Consider the following 18,157-nt stretch of genomic DNA (forward strand, 5'->3'; position numbering starts at 1 on the left):
GACTCCCAAACCAGCATGCGGGTACATGAAAATGTTTGTTAGGCCACTTAACTTGTCACACCTTCATAAAAACCTGCTTTTCTCGAGACTTCTGTAGTATCTGGGATCGGCAGCGTGATTTTAAAACTTTAATACGATAACCCCACACCCTCAAAACCATGCCTGCCCTTTCATGCATATCCCCACTCACATAAAACACTTCTGAACCGCATCAAATGCTCAGACACATGCGTTCATAGTTGTAAAATTTCCAGCAGTGTTTTAAATTCCGATACAATCCACTTATTGTATCATTTCTAGGACAAATGCATATGTCTGGTTAAGCGAGGCATGTTACATTGCTGAACGCTGGGCTGAAAACTGAAATGCACCACGAGGCAGACAGCTGAAACACGAGAGTGCGAGAAATCTAGAAGGAAAAACGGGTCTGCCCGGCCAGTCTGGGTTTTTAGCTCATGCAAAATGGGTTTTTACAGCAAACTTCTCCCACTCGGTGAAGCGACCCCCAGGCTGGCACATTCAGAGTTAATCAGCAGAGTTCAAGGGCATAAGGACCCCACAGTCACCAGTATACAGTAAGGAGCAAAATGAAAACCAAGACAAAACACACGAACACATCTGGCACAGTGGGAAAACAGGAAGCCCAGTCACCAAAACCAGCAGAGAAAACCCTGATTTCAAGGACCCTTTTCCCCCTCCCGACTCCTGGGAAAATTAGGAAGAGATCAAAGGTATGCAACCTTCGCTGGCTTCAGGGCTGAGCATGAAAATTAATATTAAAAATTCATATTCAGGCCTGGAAACTACTGATTAAGCACAGAGCACTGGCAGCCCCTAAAGAGAAAGCTTCTGGGTTTCAAAAGCAGCCCAGGCAGCATTTTGGGAGCAGAGTTTCATCCGGTCACGCGTGAAACCTGCCCAAAAGGACAGTGCCTTCATTTCGGTTTTCTCCTCACCACGGTGAATTTAAAAAAGCCATAAAATTAGACATGGAAAAAGACGGCAATTTCTAGGACAGTGAATGATTTACTACCGAAGAGAATGTTTACTCGTCTCAGGCAGGATCTAGAGCAGCAGTGTTTGGATCTGTATTAAGTTTAGGTGAGGCTTTAAAGGCCCAAAGTTGTTGCAGCATCAGTCAGTGTCACAGAAGCCTTTGCAGGGAGGGAAAGCATCTTGCAGCCATCACGTCTCTCACCAAGGCAAGGCACCTTCAGACAGGACCCAGTCCTTGCAAGCTGCTGTTCTAAAATTTTGGATTCAATTAGTAGAAGCTCTTCTTCATATTTTTCCTACCCAAAATACATGAGAAAACCCCTATGAAGTCTGCCACTTATGTGAAAGGTTAAAATATCAAAGTCTCTGACTCAATTCCTACAGGCTATTAACTCTAATTCTGTTTAGGATGACAACCAGCAATGAAGCTTTGGAAACTTTACCCTTCAGCCACATCTGAACCAGAAAGGGGAAGAAAGATTTCTTCCACCTTTACCTCCAATACACAAAGGAACAGACCTGAACAACAAGGAAAGGAAAGCACAAATATATCAGCCTCTTTTTTTTTTAATTAAGTATTCAAAATAGAGCCAGAAGAACCCCCACAAAATAGAGCTAGAACCACCCCCAAACACTCTTTATGTGGACCCACTAGGGGAACTTTAATGGAAACTGAATTTTAAACAGATTCACAATAATATATGATCTAGAAACCTGACTCTGAAGTATACAAGAAGAAATTCAGGAAACAGACCAAATTTATAATTCAAATGCTTAAGTGAGTCATACTGGGTAATAAGTCAAAGAAGCTCACTCGTTTCAGACACCAGAAAGAGATTATTTTGTGAATAAATTATTTACACATATATATTATAAATAAAATTTTAACTCATCTCACTTTCCCTGATCTGAATGCTCAGCTTTAGGTCTGTTCACCCATGTCCCAAACTGTGTTTGATTACACGCAGAGCAAACGAAGTGAGGAAAAAAAGGCTGCTGGCCACAGAGGGAACTGAGCTGAACACTTCATACGGACGAATTGTGGCCCACTATTCTTAGTAACCAGTCCATGATGATAACAAACACCCTGGGGCATAATTCTAGTCCCTGATGATTTTCATATGTGCAAGAGGACTTTAAGCAGGCATTTTACCACTCCCAGCTAAGCAGCCTTCAACAAAGGGATTCACTGTATATCTGCTTTAGGAAGAGTGATGAATGTGGCTTTTTGCTGGGTTTTTTTTTTTTTCTCTGTTGGTCTGTGTTACCACACCGCTATACAATGTCTCTTCAGAGTTACAATGGCTCTGTTAAAACCTCTTCCAAATGCTCACACAAGCTTCCACTGATCAATCCACTATGCGCAGGATGCCTATGGCGTGAGGCTAGCAGAAATTAAAACAACGTTTTGTGGAGACAAAGAGATACTGAGGCAGTGTCAGCAACACGCATCTCTGCTGCTGCTCTGCACTGAGCCCCATTTACCCAACTGCATGTGCCTGACAGAGCAGAAACCCCCAAAATGAAGGATGGCAAAGCACTGGCGTGTCTAACCCTGGGGCTGAAAGAGATTTGGGCTGGCACCAACGGAACTGGGTCCTACTGCCAAATTTCAGAAGGCTCTATTGCTGCTACTGACACCTTCCTCTCTGAGGGGAAGAGAGCGAGAACCACTTGGAACTATGAAAGCCTCCATCTATTCAACTCCTCACTCCTTGCTAGTCCGTGGAGATCTCCCATTTCAAGCTCCGTGGGGCAGGCAGCTTTCCTGCTGGCTGCTTCGCACAGCACCCGGGCTCTTGGAAAATGTCACCAACCACGGAAGAACAGAAAACAAGGAATAAACTGCTCTTGGCTTTTTTTCCATTATCCAAACTCTGTGGCACAAAATAGGGTTTCTCAACATAATTCCAACCTCTTCCTGCCTTACAGATTCACACCAACATAGCGTTAAATATTTCTCCAGCTGAACCTCTGTAAAACCTCTCAATTGCTGAGAGGTATGCAAATGATTAGCAATTACCTAAATTACAGCATTTTCAAGTAGGCACTCTACAGGACCCATCTCTCCCCTGAGAATGATCCCAAGGAAACAGTCTCCAGTTCCATGCTGTTCCTGCACCAGCTGCCCCAGTTCAACTGGACTACATTACCTCTCTTCCCGCAGGTGGACAGGGCTGTGGTGAGCCAGAGCCCGGCGCTGCAGCCGCCGGGAGCACTCACACACACTCCGGAGCACTGCTCTACACCTGATTTCCATTCCTCCTCAAGGTTTTCCATTTTCCAAACTGGAAAATATAACCTTGCCAATCTACGACATCCAGAGAAGACTCACCAACCTGTATTAAATTCAACAGCAAAATTCCCAATTTAAAAGCACTTCTGATCTCAGTCTTGAGTCTCCTGCGTCACAGAGTGTGTCTGGATCCTTCACTGAGAGTACTCTGGTTCAGCTGAATTATTCATGGCAATATCACTGCTCCACTTGCAAAGAAACCACAGGACATTTTGAGAGAGTGGTGCAAGACCTCTCCACCTTTTGAGAGAATTAATGGATTTAGGCACTAACAAAGAATGTGCAAATTTACTTAATTTAAACCCACAAGGTATTCCAGGTGAATGAGAATACCACAGAAATGTGAGCACAGCTCCTTGCTAAACTCAGTTTGATGTGGGTTTGTAATCCTGAACACGTTATTGCAATGTTAATGACAGATCCCTGGGCTTGTTTTAGAGATGTACCAGGTGAGCAGTTCGCTGAGGCACCCTGTGAAGCTTGTGTGCGCAGCCAAGGGTTTCCTGGCAGGAATGCACCACAGTTCAGCCCCCGTCTGGAGATGGTATATATACACTATGCAAAGTTGTCATACTCACCCAGCTACAGCTGCATTGCTGTTTCTGACAAAAATAATTTCTAAAAATAATTCTAAAATAATAAAGAGGAAGTGTAGTGGGAAGTGTAACACGAAAAGAAATTCTTTTTGGAAAGAGACCACATTTGTTCAGAACCATCACGCCTTCTGTTCCTGCTCCAGCTATCACTAGGTTAACCTCAAGGACTTCACTGCACAGCGAAGGCTCTCCTGAACGCTCTCCCTCAGGATCAAATCCCCCACCACACCTGGCAGGAACGGTGAGCGCTGCCGAGGCAGGAAGCCCCACTTCTCACCGCACAGCTGGGAACACCACTACCAACACCTCGGGCAGGTGCCTCCAGCGACAACACGGATTCAGGACAAGCTGGCCCCTGCCCCAGCACCCAGGTAAACTGAGAACTTTTCTTTAGAAAACAACCAACAACAGAATACAGGGCATGAAGAATGTCAGTTCCAACTTTCTTGTAACATTAGAGGTCTTCTCGCTGCCCCCTGCCATGCCTTGGCTCACTTCAGCCCTACTCCTTCTCCTGGAACCTTACTGGTGCTTCCCACAGCTCCTAGGTTTCCGTGCAGCGACTGCAGGTAGATTCAAGCACTGAGCCTCGCTGGGATGGAAACGGAGGATGGAGCTTTACTCCCTAACTACCACCAGCAGCACCTTGACATTCAGCCTGTTCTTGTTTCTCTGACAGTTGCTTTTAGCCTTACCTCGTTGCCGACCTCACTTTTCACAGCCACACCTCAGTAACAAGTTGTTATTGCTCGGCTGTGTTCTTGGTAACCAGCTTGTGAATGATCCCGGCTCGCTAGTTAAACATTTGAAAAAGGACAAAACAGCCATTTCCTACCTTGATCAGTTCTTTGAACTTGGGGTCTTCTTTTGAGTTAGGATCAATCATAGTGCGTTCCTCATTCTCCTCTGTCCAAGTAAAATGGGAAAGTTCAGTGAGATCATCTGTACAGCGCTGAAATACTGGCAACAATTCCTAATCATGAAGTGGCCTGTCAGCTGATCGAGAAATGACAGTGCCTATCTGTCAGCAAGGCAACACCCAAGGGTCAAAGCGTTAGTCATGTCTAGAGGCACACAGAAAGATAACACAGCCCTAACTACCCTAAAAGAGTTTCCACTGGCCTTCCCCAGCTCAAACCTTGCTGTATGCAGAACACTTCAGGGAAATGACCATCCTCTCCACCCTGTGGGGCATATTAATAACAACACACCCAAAAGTGCAACTACTTTTCCCCTTCTCCTCAATTTGTATTTCATTTCTATGTGAAAGCACCTGTCCCAAGTGACACCATCCTGAGGAGCACAGCCAGCTTACGGCGCCACACTCGGCGCAGCTGCTGAGACCTGAGTTTGTGTCTCGGCTACCCTGAAACTTGGTCAGCACGTGGTGCTGCGTGCGTGAACTCCTCAACCTCTGGTGAAGCTGGAGAAGGAAAATTACCCCAATTTATATCAGCTGTACTTGAGCGTGGGGGAAGAACATAAAATAGATTTCTCGGGTGCAAAGTTTTCCATTTCTTCTGTTGCTGGGAAATGGAGAGATGGGAGAAATGCTCTCCAACGGCCAGCGGGACCACCACATGAGACACAAATATAAAGATTAATTTTCAGAAGGGATAATTTGATATGGAAATACTGGTAGCAAAATCAGCTTGAGCTCAGTAAGGCTGAAGGCCAAACAACCTTTGGCAGAATTCTCTTCACAGCAGCACACACGGACACAGGTTCACACATACGTTTGCACGCAGGCGTAGATATGGATACCAGTATTTCGGAAGCAGCTTGAGCAAGTCTCCTATTTTAAACACTGGTGCTTGCTTTCAAGTAGTTGACCTCTCCCTGCACCCTTGATTTTAGTCCCTTTAGGAGCCAGGTGGTAGCTGTGACCTAGATCCTGTCAGCAGAGAGCAAACCCAGGCTGCTACACAACAGGAATGCAACGATGGGTGATGGTGTCACATGGGGCTTATAAATAAAATAAGCCCCATGGATTTATTTTTAGCTGAGTCTAGACAGGCCGTATGGAATCCCATTTCCCTACTGATTTCTGAATTCCTTCCAGCATGCCAAAGGAGGGGTTTTGGTATGGGCACTGGTCAGGCCGGTGCCACGCTGCCCAGGGGAAGCCGTCAGAACCCAACAGCGACCCCGAGAGGGGAAGGCTCCTCTCGCAGCCCCAGCCCTCCCTGCCCGCGGCTGGAAACACCACACTTGCACACCCCAGGCACAAGACACAACACCAGCAAAGTCACTACCTTACCCACCCAGAGATTTGGGTTCAGTATTTCCCGGGGCCCCTCATCTTTACGGAAAAATTAAGACCCTGCTCTCTGACCATACTTGACAAATTTCCACAAGCCTATGAAAACCCATGAATTCTTTTGCTGCTTTTTCTTCCCCCTGTTCCTTTACTTCATCATTACCCCTGAGGATGAGTCAGGCTGTCTGGCTGTAAGGAAGTGATACCCCCTACACACCCAAAACACTGCTAACTGAAACCCTGAGCAAGATTTGACCCATAATGGCAGAGGATTCACCACAGAACCTCGCTGAAGGTTCACCACTGCTCATGTCTTTGCGTGGCAGGCCTGCAGGAGAGGTCCTGCATCTTCAAGTCTTACACAAGCGGTACCTAGAGGAAATTGTTGGAGACACTCCTGCTCCATACATATTCACAGAACAATCAACACTTTGCCCACATCTCAGAAGAACAGTACTTTGCATTTCCTACTGCTCTTCTAATTAAAAAAATCTAAATGACTAACACTGTTTTGTTTTTCATTTACGGTTTATTATTTGTCTCTATAACAGCTTGCTTCAGCTAATTCTGTAGATTAAGAAACATATGGGCAGGAAAGAAAAAAAGTGTTTTATTCCAACAAGTTTTAAATACTTTTTGCTATCACATTATGCTGTTGCTCTTGTAGAGACTCGAGAGGGGAGGGAGTGAACGGGAATTTGAATATTTACCTTCTTTCTACAAAGCTTTACTGCTTGCTTTACATGCTTCTGTCCTAATCACATTTAATTAGTATTTTCAGCCACCTAAATGCTCATCTGTTCACTCAGTACGGGGTCCCATTTTGCTGTACTGTCACTTGGAAAGCGGCAGCAGGAGCCCGAGGAGGAACAGGGCATCCACCAGTGAACAGCAGCGTGGTGTGCAGGCTGAGACAAGGGAGCCTAAGGGTTCCACAGGAACCATGACACGTGCTTCTGCTACAGACTTGCCATGGGCTGGTCCTCCTGCACTTCAGTGTATACGAGAGAAAATACCACTCTCTTACCAAAGAACGATGTCTGTCATGCACTTGGACAACCGGTTAAGGGAACCGAAATAAATCTTAATCAGTATTTCCCATCTAATTCTTTGCACACCTCAACTTTCTACCTTCAGGATGATCACAGAAAAACTCAAGTTATCTGCCAATTCACTGAACAAGTCCATTTTCCCACAAAGCACCTAGTTTAAGTGTACCTGCATAGCGGGCACTGCTCTTTAAATTCCATTTTAGCCCTCCCCATTTCTAGTCTGCATGTGACACGCAACAGTTCTCAATTCTCGTGCCCAGTTCTCTCAGTCGCAACTGAGCCATCGACATTCAACAGCAAAGCAATGGATATGGGGCTCACAGTGGCCACCTTCATCAACAATCACTTAGTGGAGGGCTGTAGTGTGAATACTTTACCTAATAGTGTGTCTTCTGGATGGATGTCCACGGTGCTCGGGTTCATCGGTGCATTGATAGCATTTTTACCTTCTTCTTGGAGGTCACTCACTGAATAGAGAGAAAAAAACAGAGAAAAAAGACTGTAATAAATGCAAAGTTTGCAGACATGTAGGGGTTGCAGAGGGTATTCACAGTAAGAGAAAACATCTGGTAGATCCATTTCAAAATGAGCCCACAGTTTATGGAATTAAGAACTGCAGCCACAGTGGAAAATAAAATCAAAGTAACATCCTTTTATAGCTTCTTATTACACTGAGCCACCACACAACTGGCTGAAAACATTTTGCAAGAAACCCAATTCTGTGGTCAGAGCAACCTCAGAGAGCTTGTTTCTCCTGAAGGAAGGGGTGTGAGCTTTCTCTGCAGGACGGCGCAGACCCAGAGCAGACAGAACACTGAAAACAAGCTCCTTTTCTGACAGCACGACCACCACTCCTCACCACCTTTTCCAGCTGCACAACACCAGGAACTGCAGCTCGCTACCGGCCTTATTAAAAGTCGCAGAGAAGCCTGGCGAGACCCACCAAATAAAGACCAAAATATATTTAATTCTAGCACTGCTGCTGGCTAAAAATAGATGTAGCATGATCTGGTGAAGACAAATCTGGAATTTGAGATTTCAAGCTCTTGTCCTAAGCCTACATACAACTCTCATTTGGGAAAGTCAGTAAAGTACCCTTCAACAATAAAACGGATATTAAAATACTTCCCTGTGCCCTGCCACAGGGGAAGAACTGAACTTGAGGACAAGTATTGAATAGTTCTTTACTATCTTCACAGAGCCCGACAGAAAGAAAAGCACTAGCAGTGCTCTAACACTTTTACACTTCCCAAAGCACATCTCCCCCTAAACTCAGATTTTATTTATTATAAGCCAAGCTATTGAAATACATGCATTTGACAGAGGAGAACAAAGACACAGAACAGCCCCATCCACCCAGTGACAGTTCTGTGCTAGCACAGGCTAAGATAATTTGTGGCAGCATTTGTGGTACTGCAGTCTCCTTGGTCCAAGTCCCGTAGTCTTTTCAGGGAAAAGCAAGGACTTTAAAATAAAAAAAGGTCTGCTAGACACATTTTTCTGAGGAAGGAAAAGGAGAAACAGTTAACTAATAGTCACACATCCCAACAAGCACTTCTTTCAAGGACAACCACTACTCCCCTTTCCCACTGGAAAATCAAACCACAGACTAATCATTTGCATGCAGTCTGCAAAGGTTACAAAATCCTGTATCAGCACTTGCTTTTTTCCTGCTTGATAGCAGGGCACAATACAGAGATCCTGCTGCCCCAGAGGAGGACAGGGAAGAAGACGACACTACCATCCCCGCCCCTTCTCCTAGGGAAACCTGAAACAGGTGCTTAAAACAAGTCACCACATTTCTTAATCGCAGTTCCAAGACATTAGTTAATTCTGGTTCACAGCATGATACTGAACATGACTAAAATCCTCAATAGGAAATGCCGTTCTTATGTTCTGCGAGCAACCAACACGGGTCTCCTATTTGGAGACTTCATGGCTCAGGAACCACGACAGAGCAGCTGCTTAGAGCTAAGGCGGCACAAAGCCTGGGGGAAGGGGGGCTGCCAACAGTAAACCCAGTTCTGGGTTGCGGACCTTCTGCAATGGGAAGGGAAGAGAACAGCACTGACGCTGCAAACAGAACGCAATGTCTGCAGGCTGAGATTTAACCTTCTGAAGAAATGTCGTTAGTAAAGAAACTCGTAATTACCCCTTTTCTGCACTCATTCTCATGTGCTTGGAAAACTTGCCAAAGAAAAGCCAGGGAGCGAAGAGCCCCCGTGCAGCTCTAAGAGCCCGCCTGACCCAGCCCTGCTGGCATCTGCACCCACCTAGAGCTTCCTCACCCGGCAGCTCCTCCGCTGGGTGCCAAGAGGGATACAGCCACCAGGAGGCACAAGAAAAATCCTGTGGAAACTCGACATTGCAAGGAAGGTTTTTAAAACCCTGCTAGGAGCATAAATGCCCCAATTCCACTTAAATCAGACTCCTTTTGGAAGTACCAGCCTTGCTCCTGGATGTCACTGTCCCTTCATCACCACAGCACTGCTGGCACTCGGGGAGCGCCAAGCGTTCAGCGAGGTCAGGGCATCGCTGCTCCTCACGCTCCGAGTGCTGCCAAGGTCCTCTGGGTAGGGAACACATGGGACCCTCTGCAGTGTATGATATAAACAAAACGCTGCATACGTTTCAAGCCAGAATACTTTTAAATGCAGCTAAACTAGTTTTATTCCCAGAAGTTCAATTAAGATGATACACAGGCTTTTTTTTTTTTTAAATATAAAAACAACCCCACTCTTCCTAACAAAAATACCTTGTTTCTGAGCACTTTGCTAAACTGAAAGAAAACATTAATACGAATTTGTGTATTAAACCCCCATCCCTCACAACACAAAGAGCCACATAAAACCCTTACACTCGCCTTCAGACCCAGGGGGGCTGGGCCAGACCCCACAGGACCAAACCCCTTCCCACCGCCACCGGCCAAGGGCGGCTGGGGCAGCAGAAAGCTCCCAGAGCCCCGGGAGCCCGTCCCCAGGGCCCAGGCAGAGAGCTTCGGGAGGGATCCTTGCTCCAGACACGTTTCCTACCTCCTTTTTTGCGCCTCTTACAGAGGAGCGCTGCCATCCCGGCCCAGCAGCGCCGGCAGGTCGCAGAGGAACCGCGCGGGCCGCCTGAACGCTGAGGGAGCAGCAGCAACTGGGTAAAGGGGCTGCCACCTCCGGGCGGCCAAACCTGCGTTAATTCGGGCACGGTGACACCAGCAGGCCCTAAGATAGCCTCCCAGCTGCTGGGGGGCGGGGAGGGAGGACACAGCGCTTGGCCATGGACTCCCAGCCAGAAATTCCTCCCTGTCCTTGCTGCTTCTGCGGGGAGCCCAGTGCTGCCGCGGGCTGCCCGGGAGCAGCGCCCCAAGGATGGCGTTTCCTCTGCAAGGAGCTTCCAGAGAAGGTCACCTCCACCCGGGGCCAAGCGCAGGTGGGCTCCCCACCACCACAGCCCGCCCCAGGAACACGCAGGTTCCCAGAGCAGAGAAGCAACCACGCTCAGGTACACGGGTTTCACGGAATCACAGAAGGAGTCGGGTTGGAAGGGACCTGGAAGATCATCTAATTCCAACCCTCCCGCCAGGGACAGGGATGCCTTTTCCCAACACCTGCTGCACTCCATGCTGCGCTTGAACAAACACCAAAGGCTTTTTCCCTGCTCACTGCCCCGGCTATTCACTTATCACTGTTGGGCAAAGAAACAGAAGCAGGAAAAGGAAACTGAGCCACAACGCTGGAAAAAAAAAAACAGAGAACCCACAAAGCACCAAGTGGAGACAGTTTAAATAATAGTCAGGATGGAGCAACAGCCACATTTCTGAGAAGAACCTGATAAATTTACAACAAAGACTGTCTTTCAGCCCACGCCTTCCCAAACCCAAAGGTTCAGTAAAAGATGATGGATATTAATTGATTGGCAAACGCCAACCTCCTTAACTTTGTATCAGCAACAGTGGCTTCGCTGCGAGATTTCCAGCAGCTCCTTACATCAGACGACTCATCCACACAGGAGGGGATCTTCTGGAAGAGCAGAGTTGCGCTTCCACACCAGGTTCTAGGCGTGGCAGGTCCCACACGAGGAGTTACTGCTCCCTGCCTGCTCCCCACCTGCCCATCCACAGGTCCCCTTCCTGTACCCTTCCCTTCCCCACAGCAAACACCTTTCTGGGCTGTGTTGGCATAGTTCTTTGCTCTAAATGAGATCTGTGTAAAACACCTTTCTCTAAAGCCGGATCATTTAATTTCATAGACCAGTCAGAGGAAACGTGCAGCAGAGGAAGACAGGAGGGGGTAGAAAATGGAGTACAGGCTGGAGTAGCATCACTCGGTCCAGGCGGGTCCCAGCAGAACTCTGCCTGTATCTGTTGGCCCGGGATGGCTGGTTTGCTCCTGCCAGCACACCACACCACGCCAGGGCAGAGGTGTCCCTCAGCCACACCAGCAGAATTCGTACGGGCAGCCCCAGCATCCAGGGAACGCTCTCCTGCCCATAAAAAGAGTTTGCCCCCACCCTGAGCCACAACACAGACTCTGCTAAAGGGTTACAGCCTTAACACAGAACTTGCTGATGGTCTACATGATTCAGCTGTGAACTTTACACAGGCCAAGTCAGGTGTAACTACAGGCACAGAAAGATGATGTCTGGCAGAAGGAGCTATGATTTCTCCCAGATGTCTGCTATAGCCTCCCTCCCTTCCAGCTGGAGATCTCCTCTCCGAGCAGATCCTCAATTAACAGGCAGCACTAGTCCTCTGAGCAGCTTCAGTATCCCATCAGCCAGCACTATAGCCAAGTCCAAGTGTAACAAGGGACGGGCTAGCGGCCAAGGCATTCCGCAAAACCCCTGAATGTTTCCCTAAACCAGAAATTTAAATTCACAAGTAAAAGGTCACTTCTCTACCAGTCCCCAGGAAAGCATCAAGGGTTCCTGGCAGCCCTCCGGTGTCTTAACAATCTCCTGGCAGTGTCAGCAGTCAGCATGATTTAGTCACACTGGAAGCCGTGCTGGCCTTTCAAACAAATTAATATAATGAGCGGATCGGACACACACATGCTCTAGAGCACTCCATCTGTACGGCAGGCAGGCTGTCTCGGTGCACGGGATTACACACAGGCTGCACAGAACAGGAGCAATTAGCTGCAGAAGCGGGAAGTGCCACCAGAGCCCTCCAGGATTTCTCACAAGTCATGAAATGGCCTTTAAAGTCAGCAGGAGCGCTATAAAAGTGATGTCCCCGCTTTCTCCTTTTGGTAAGAAAGGGCAAGCTGATGTCAACAATTTGATCCTTTCTACTTTCACTCTCAATAATTTTAGTGTAATTTTAGAAGATATCAACGACTGCACAGTTCACCTCTTGAATCTTTACCATTCACCGCCTTGTTATTAAAAAATTAACCACAAGCTTCTGCCTTTTACAAAAACAGATGGTAAACGCTACTTAATTTTAGCTCTAGTTATTTCTGACTGCAAGGCTGGATCCCACCCCGCAGAAAGCAGCAGCTGTCGTGACACTCGTCCCAGGTTTCTGGGTACGGCGCCTCCCTTCGCATCCCCAGCGCTGAGCTGACACCGCAGCACAACTGTTACAGGAGGTACTTCCATGTCGTGATGAAACCCTAACTTCAGCAGCTACCAGCCTGCTTTGCTACCCTTGGCTCCACTACAGACGGTTTGTTCAAGGACCTCTGTCACCCTCTTTGCTCAGAGCAGCACACAGCCGGGAACGTGCAGCGACCAGGTAACTCCACCTGCCGGGGGGCTCTGCCTGCGCCCAGTCTCTGGCTGCCTCCCCAGTTTCTGTGCTCTCCCCAGAGGCAAAACCATGACCAACTGCACTTTTGTGCCTCACCTGCCTGCAAGTCATATCCTAAGAGTTCAGATAATCACGTGCAAAATCCAAAGTCCATATTCCAGACCCTTTCTACCCATTCAGACCAGTGACACGACCCTCACTCACATCTCAGGTGAGACACAGCCACAGGACGACTCCTCCGGACGAAGCAGCCCACCCTGGCAGAAAAGACCAACCATCCGCTGGAGGTCCCGCTTCCCGCGGGAAGCGTCAGACCAAAAGGCAACAGGTCCCTGGTGGGTAATGAAAGGGCTCAAAGAAATAAAATTCTGACAATTAACTGACTAAACTGTGAAGTCTGAAAGCTTTGCTTGTGTTTTGCTTCACCTGTTCCTCAAGGACTCCTCAGGTGTTTCCCCAGGCCTCTTTCTCTGCTTAGACAAGGTCAGACAACACTCCCTACGGCAATCACTGGGAGCAGACTCAAGGCCTTCAGTGGGCACTCGGGCAACTCCTAGAACGGGCAAACTAAGAGAAGGGGCACTCGAACTGAAGGACACAGAGAGCCTGTTCCAGGGAGGGTGCTTCTGCTGGTTTCGGAAGGAGGCGCCTGGACGGCACTGCACAGCGCCTGCTCTGGGGAGAGGGTCCGCTGGCGACCGCCGGGAGGAAGACTGCTTACTTCTGCCCTCCGCCTCCAAAGACCCTCCCTCTATTTTCACTGCGCCTGCTCGGGCTATGTAAATGAATTCTGGGAGCTCATTATCATAAGACACCCCTTTCCGGGAAATCTGATGAATAGGTATGATTTGTGTGTGGGAACTGATGTCCCTTGCTAATCCTCGGGAGCCCTCGTGGTGGAGAATCCCCAGGGTGACCGCAGAGCTGCTCATGAAGAATACCTGCTGAACAGTGAAAAAACTTTACTGCTGAGGCAATTTCTTTATTTCAGTAAAGACCCTGCAGTGTCTCTCTCAAGCTGCTCCTCTGTTTGCCTGTCACAGACCAACACACGCAGCCGTGCACACACAGAATTTCCACTCAACGCCTAAAACGCCTTCATGAAAACTTGTCTTCAGAAGTGTAAGCCTTCTAGGAGCATTTAAAAAAAGAAAATGTTTTACAAAAACTAGCATTTTCCAAGGAAAACTGTCGTACTGAAAGATTTCCAAACCAGCCCCAAACACTGTGCATGCTGATACACTAAGGGTCTTTGTCTCTTTTCTAGAGACAAACCACAGACACAACTCGCCAGTCTGCTACTGCATTGCTAATTGCTTAACATTTACAAAAGGCTCTGAGATCTTTTGATAGAGACTGCAGGAGAAAGACAAAGCCTCCATTAATTATAATAGAGAATTAATCCCAGGCAGATCAAAGGCAAAGACTTGATCGAATCCACATAAAGGCACTGTATCAAGGGACTGCGTTCAAAGCAGAACTGTGGTAATAAAGGAAATTATTTATATGCCTCAGTAGGCAGACAAGGCACTCAATGGCCAGGCTGTCTCACTGAAAGAAACAGAAAGACCGACAAAAAGGGAAAAGTGAAGCTAAAGGCAACTTTTCGGAAAGGGCTGTAATAACACCTTTGGTTTAGTTGCGAAGAGCAGGCCATGCCGGCTCATGTGGGTGTGTTAAACTCCCGCAGCCCCAACAAAGACCTGCCCCTTATTTTTGCCAGGGGTAAAACACACATCTAGCAGGGCAGCAGTACAGCCAATACTTCAGCCGGCTGGAAACGCTTATGAGAAACTGGGGCTTTGCTTTGCTTGTGAGGGTGAAATAGTGCTTTCAGATTTATACCCGCCACAGTTCTTATTTTTCTATTGAGGTGTTGGGGGCAGGGGGAGGGTGAAAAAAGAATTTGCATTTTTCCATGGGTGACACCTGCGTTGAGATAGGTAATATCAAGATGGGTACAGCTGCCCTGGCCAAGCCCTGCACGTGCAAAAAAGAGAAGAGGAAGGCTTTTGCTGAGGCAGAACAGGAACAGGCAGAGATGGAGCCGCCTGAGAGGGGAGCGCTGAACAGCCCGCAGCAGCCTTCACCTTCCCTGGCGACCGAGCACCAAATCGGACAAAACGAGAATCTCTAGTTACTAAGCAGACCGATCTTCAGCCAGCTGCGTGGCCCCTTTTACTCCAGCAAGAAAGCTGAGCCCTGCAAAACGCGAGCTGCTGTGCCCTGAGCCAGTGTTCAGCTCAGGCTGGCCACGCTGGGGAGAGGAGGAGGAGGGTCCTGTCCTCAGCCACCACCTCAGCGTCAGCCACGGACAACACAACAGCCAGCCAAGCAGGACTGACTGTCCCGGACTGCAGGGATAACGGAACAGATCCCCCCTCCGGTATTCATCTGGCTCCGGTAGCAACTCCCAGAGGCAGAGCTGCCCCACGGCTGCCTGGGCACGGACAGACGGGGGGAAAAGCCAAGGTAAGCCCTCGGTACCCACACAGAGCCATCGTTACTAACAGCGGGCTCTTCTTTCCAGCAGTCCTGCCATCCCCATTCAAGCCTCACACCTACCGAATGCCCAGAGCAGACTTCACCTCAGCATTTAGCTCCCCAGCTGCTATGGTCTCCTCCTGTCCAGCTCATGAAACAGGCCTAACGCCCACTTAGTAAAAATACTTAACCAGGAATCCTTTGAAATAGGTTCTGCAAGGCAGCAAAGCAAGCTGCAGACTGGCAGAAGCATCCAGAGAGCTATGGAACTAAAAAGAAGTCAAACTTGGGATTCGTTGTTTTGCTGTAAGTCCCTGTTTCTCATTCCTTTCGTTACTGCCCTAAGTCACAGTTGTGTCTTCATCACACTGCCAGCAAAGGGGCACCCCAGACCTCACCCCCAGCTGCCACCCACCCGTCCCTTCTGCTGGCACTAGTGGTGGCAGAAGCCACATTAAGGCACAGAGTGCGGACACAGTGTGCAGTAAGCCTGAAAAGTAAACAGGTAAGAAAGGAAAAAAAAAAGTTCATTTTCATGGTATAGACACACAAACGCTAATACTGGCCAAAAAACCCAAACAAACAACCCAAACAAAAAGAATCCCGACCCAGCAGAAATAAGAGTGTGGACAAGAATGGTGTTTTAAAGTATTACACCTAAAAAGGTGAGGTTTTCAAGTATAGAAAAAGTCACCCAGTAGATACTGACCTAGCCAGCTCTGCTTCAGCCTCCCTGCATCGACCTTACAACAGAAATCCCACAGTTTTGAAAACGGCACATTTTTTAAATCACCTTTCCTCATGCCCGAGAGGTGTAAGCGTATTTTTAAGCAGCTCTCTGAGGCCTGGAACCAGCACCTGGTGTATCCATTCAGTTCATGGACATGAGACTTTCCTGCCTCTTGAAAGAGCTTTTGCACGGCCTTGTTAATGAATGGGAAAATGTTTGGAGTAAGGAGAGGATCCCAAGCCCTCAAGCATGTATTTTATTTCTAAGGCAAAATTAAAATACTCTCTAAAATACCTACCCCTTCCCCAGCAATCCTAAGCACTAACATAACACACACCGCAACAACACAGCTTTTATACTCCAGGACATGAACTGGCCGTACCTTTGGTGCTTGCTCTGCCCTGAACTTGTAAACAGGTGGCTTCAATCCCAGAGTTTTTTGACAAGGAAAAGCCAGGCTGATGCCTCAAACACAACAGGCAGTATCTGCAGCTTGGGAGGATAGTAAAAGCAACGAGGGAAAGCTACACTCAAGTTCTACTTGAAAATGGGGACAGTGTACTTTCTCAGGCCGCCCCAGTACCAATTCCATCAGAACATTCAAAAGGTCATTTCTTCCCCCGAAGCAGTGGTGGAGGATTCCACTCTCCCAAGCATAACCCATGAGCACCAGGACAACTTCCACCTGAAAGAAGGATGTGGAGTCAAATTCGCCCGATGAGAACAGAGGGAAAGAAAAAGTCTGGTATCAAGAGGAAAGGACTGGAGGAGACATCTGGCCTGTATGCACCCCCAGTAGAGAACCTACAAGGCATTTTAAATTTACTGTCATCAATTCTGCATGAAATACCATATTTTACCACGTAGTGCTTAGGGCTCTCCAAGGCTTCTGTGTGCTCCCACGACCAAAGCAGATGGGCACAAGCAGGTAGGGAACAGCACGTTCACAGTCTAGGAATTCTGTCCTGAGATCCCCACCGAAACAGGTTGATTTCTGCAAGGTGCCAAGCACCAACAAGACTCTTTTAACCAAAAAGCAACTCCAGAAATCACAATCACTCCCTACTTAAGGTATCCGTGTCTGATGGGTCCAGCCAAAGCACATCACTAAGGAGAGAAGCTGTCAGAAGCAGAGGTAACAGCATTACTCTGGAATAGAGGTGCCTAGTCCATTCCTTCAATTCTTGTCTTCTGCATCATAAAGAAATCTGGGAGAAAACAGCACTTCAGTTCACTGCCTCCTATGAGCTCTGTCTCTGATCCCACATCCCAACCTAGCCGTGCAAACTCTATCAAGCAGAACACTCTGCATCAAAAAAGACTCTACCACGGCTCACGGTGACACGTTTTACAACCCAGCTGGTTTCCATCCCTCGGCCAACTTCTTTCCACCTCCCTCCCATGGTTTGACACTTCATTTGTAGGTACCCGAATGAACGCCCCTAGTTAACTGCCCCAGCAGCATTCCTCGATTCACCTTCCTACTTTCCCTCTATCCTTTGCCCCCCTTCCCAAAGACCTTAACAACCACCACCCCAAGCAGTCTCCTGGGCAAACATGAAAACATTCGATGTTGTTTGTTCTTCTGAACACGTCAAGAGAAGCAGAGAGTAACAGACTCACTTCTGAAGGCAGCGATGGCAGGTGAGCACCACAAGTAACAGAAAGGCACCGTCTTCTCCAGTTGGTAGTAGAGAGCTCAACAAACAAACCACTCAGACGGAAAGGAGGCTACAGCTATGACTTGCAATTCAAAAAAAGCTCCTTTTTTTGCTTGTGCAACATGATTCTACAGGAAGAATAAGCCGAGATAAATGATCCTGCAAACCACAGAAAGTCCATATGCCTAATCAGTGGAGTTGCCCAAATATCACCCAGAAAGACAAGGAAAACTCTGAAAAACACTCATTTTTAGCAACGATACTTGCAAGACAAGGTTTGCTAGTAAATGCTAGTTTTCAGTTCAACACAGGGACAGGCAGTGCCCCAGACAAGAAGCT

General features: G+C 47.8%; 1 protein-coding gene across 3 annotated transcripts in view; it reads right to left on the reverse strand.

Moving 5' to 3' along the window:
• PARVB (parvin beta) overlaps positions 1-17,861 on the reverse strand; it is a 50,964-nt gene extending 33,103 nt beyond the window's left edge. The window contains exons 1-3 of one of the 3 annotated variants that reach the window (XM_026864648.1): positions 17,781-17,861; positions 7,578-7,667; positions 4,724-4,794 (exon numbers count right to left, since the gene is read on the reverse strand). In XM_026864648.1, coding sequence (XP_026720449.1) covers positions 4,724-4,794; positions 7,578-7,667; position 17,781 — 162 coding nt within the window. In that variant the 5' untranslated portion in view covers positions 17,782-17,861. Of the gene's footprint in view, positions 1-4,723; positions 4,795-7,577; positions 7,668-10,232; positions 10,290-12,873; positions 12,946-17,780 lie in introns of those variants that run through there. The other 2 variants (XM_026864656.1, XM_026864639.1) reach the window with 2 other exon arrangements.
• Positions 17,862-18,157: the final 296 nt, after the last annotated feature.

The sequence above is a fragment of the Athene cunicularia genome (assembly GCF_003259725.1).
Source record: "Athene cunicularia isolate RWA chromosome 1 unlocalized genomic scaffold, athCun1 chr1_part2, whole genome shotgun sequence".
In the NCBI taxonomy this organism is placed as follows: domain Eukaryota; kingdom Metazoa; phylum Chordata; class Aves; order Strigiformes; family Strigidae; genus Athene; species Athene cunicularia.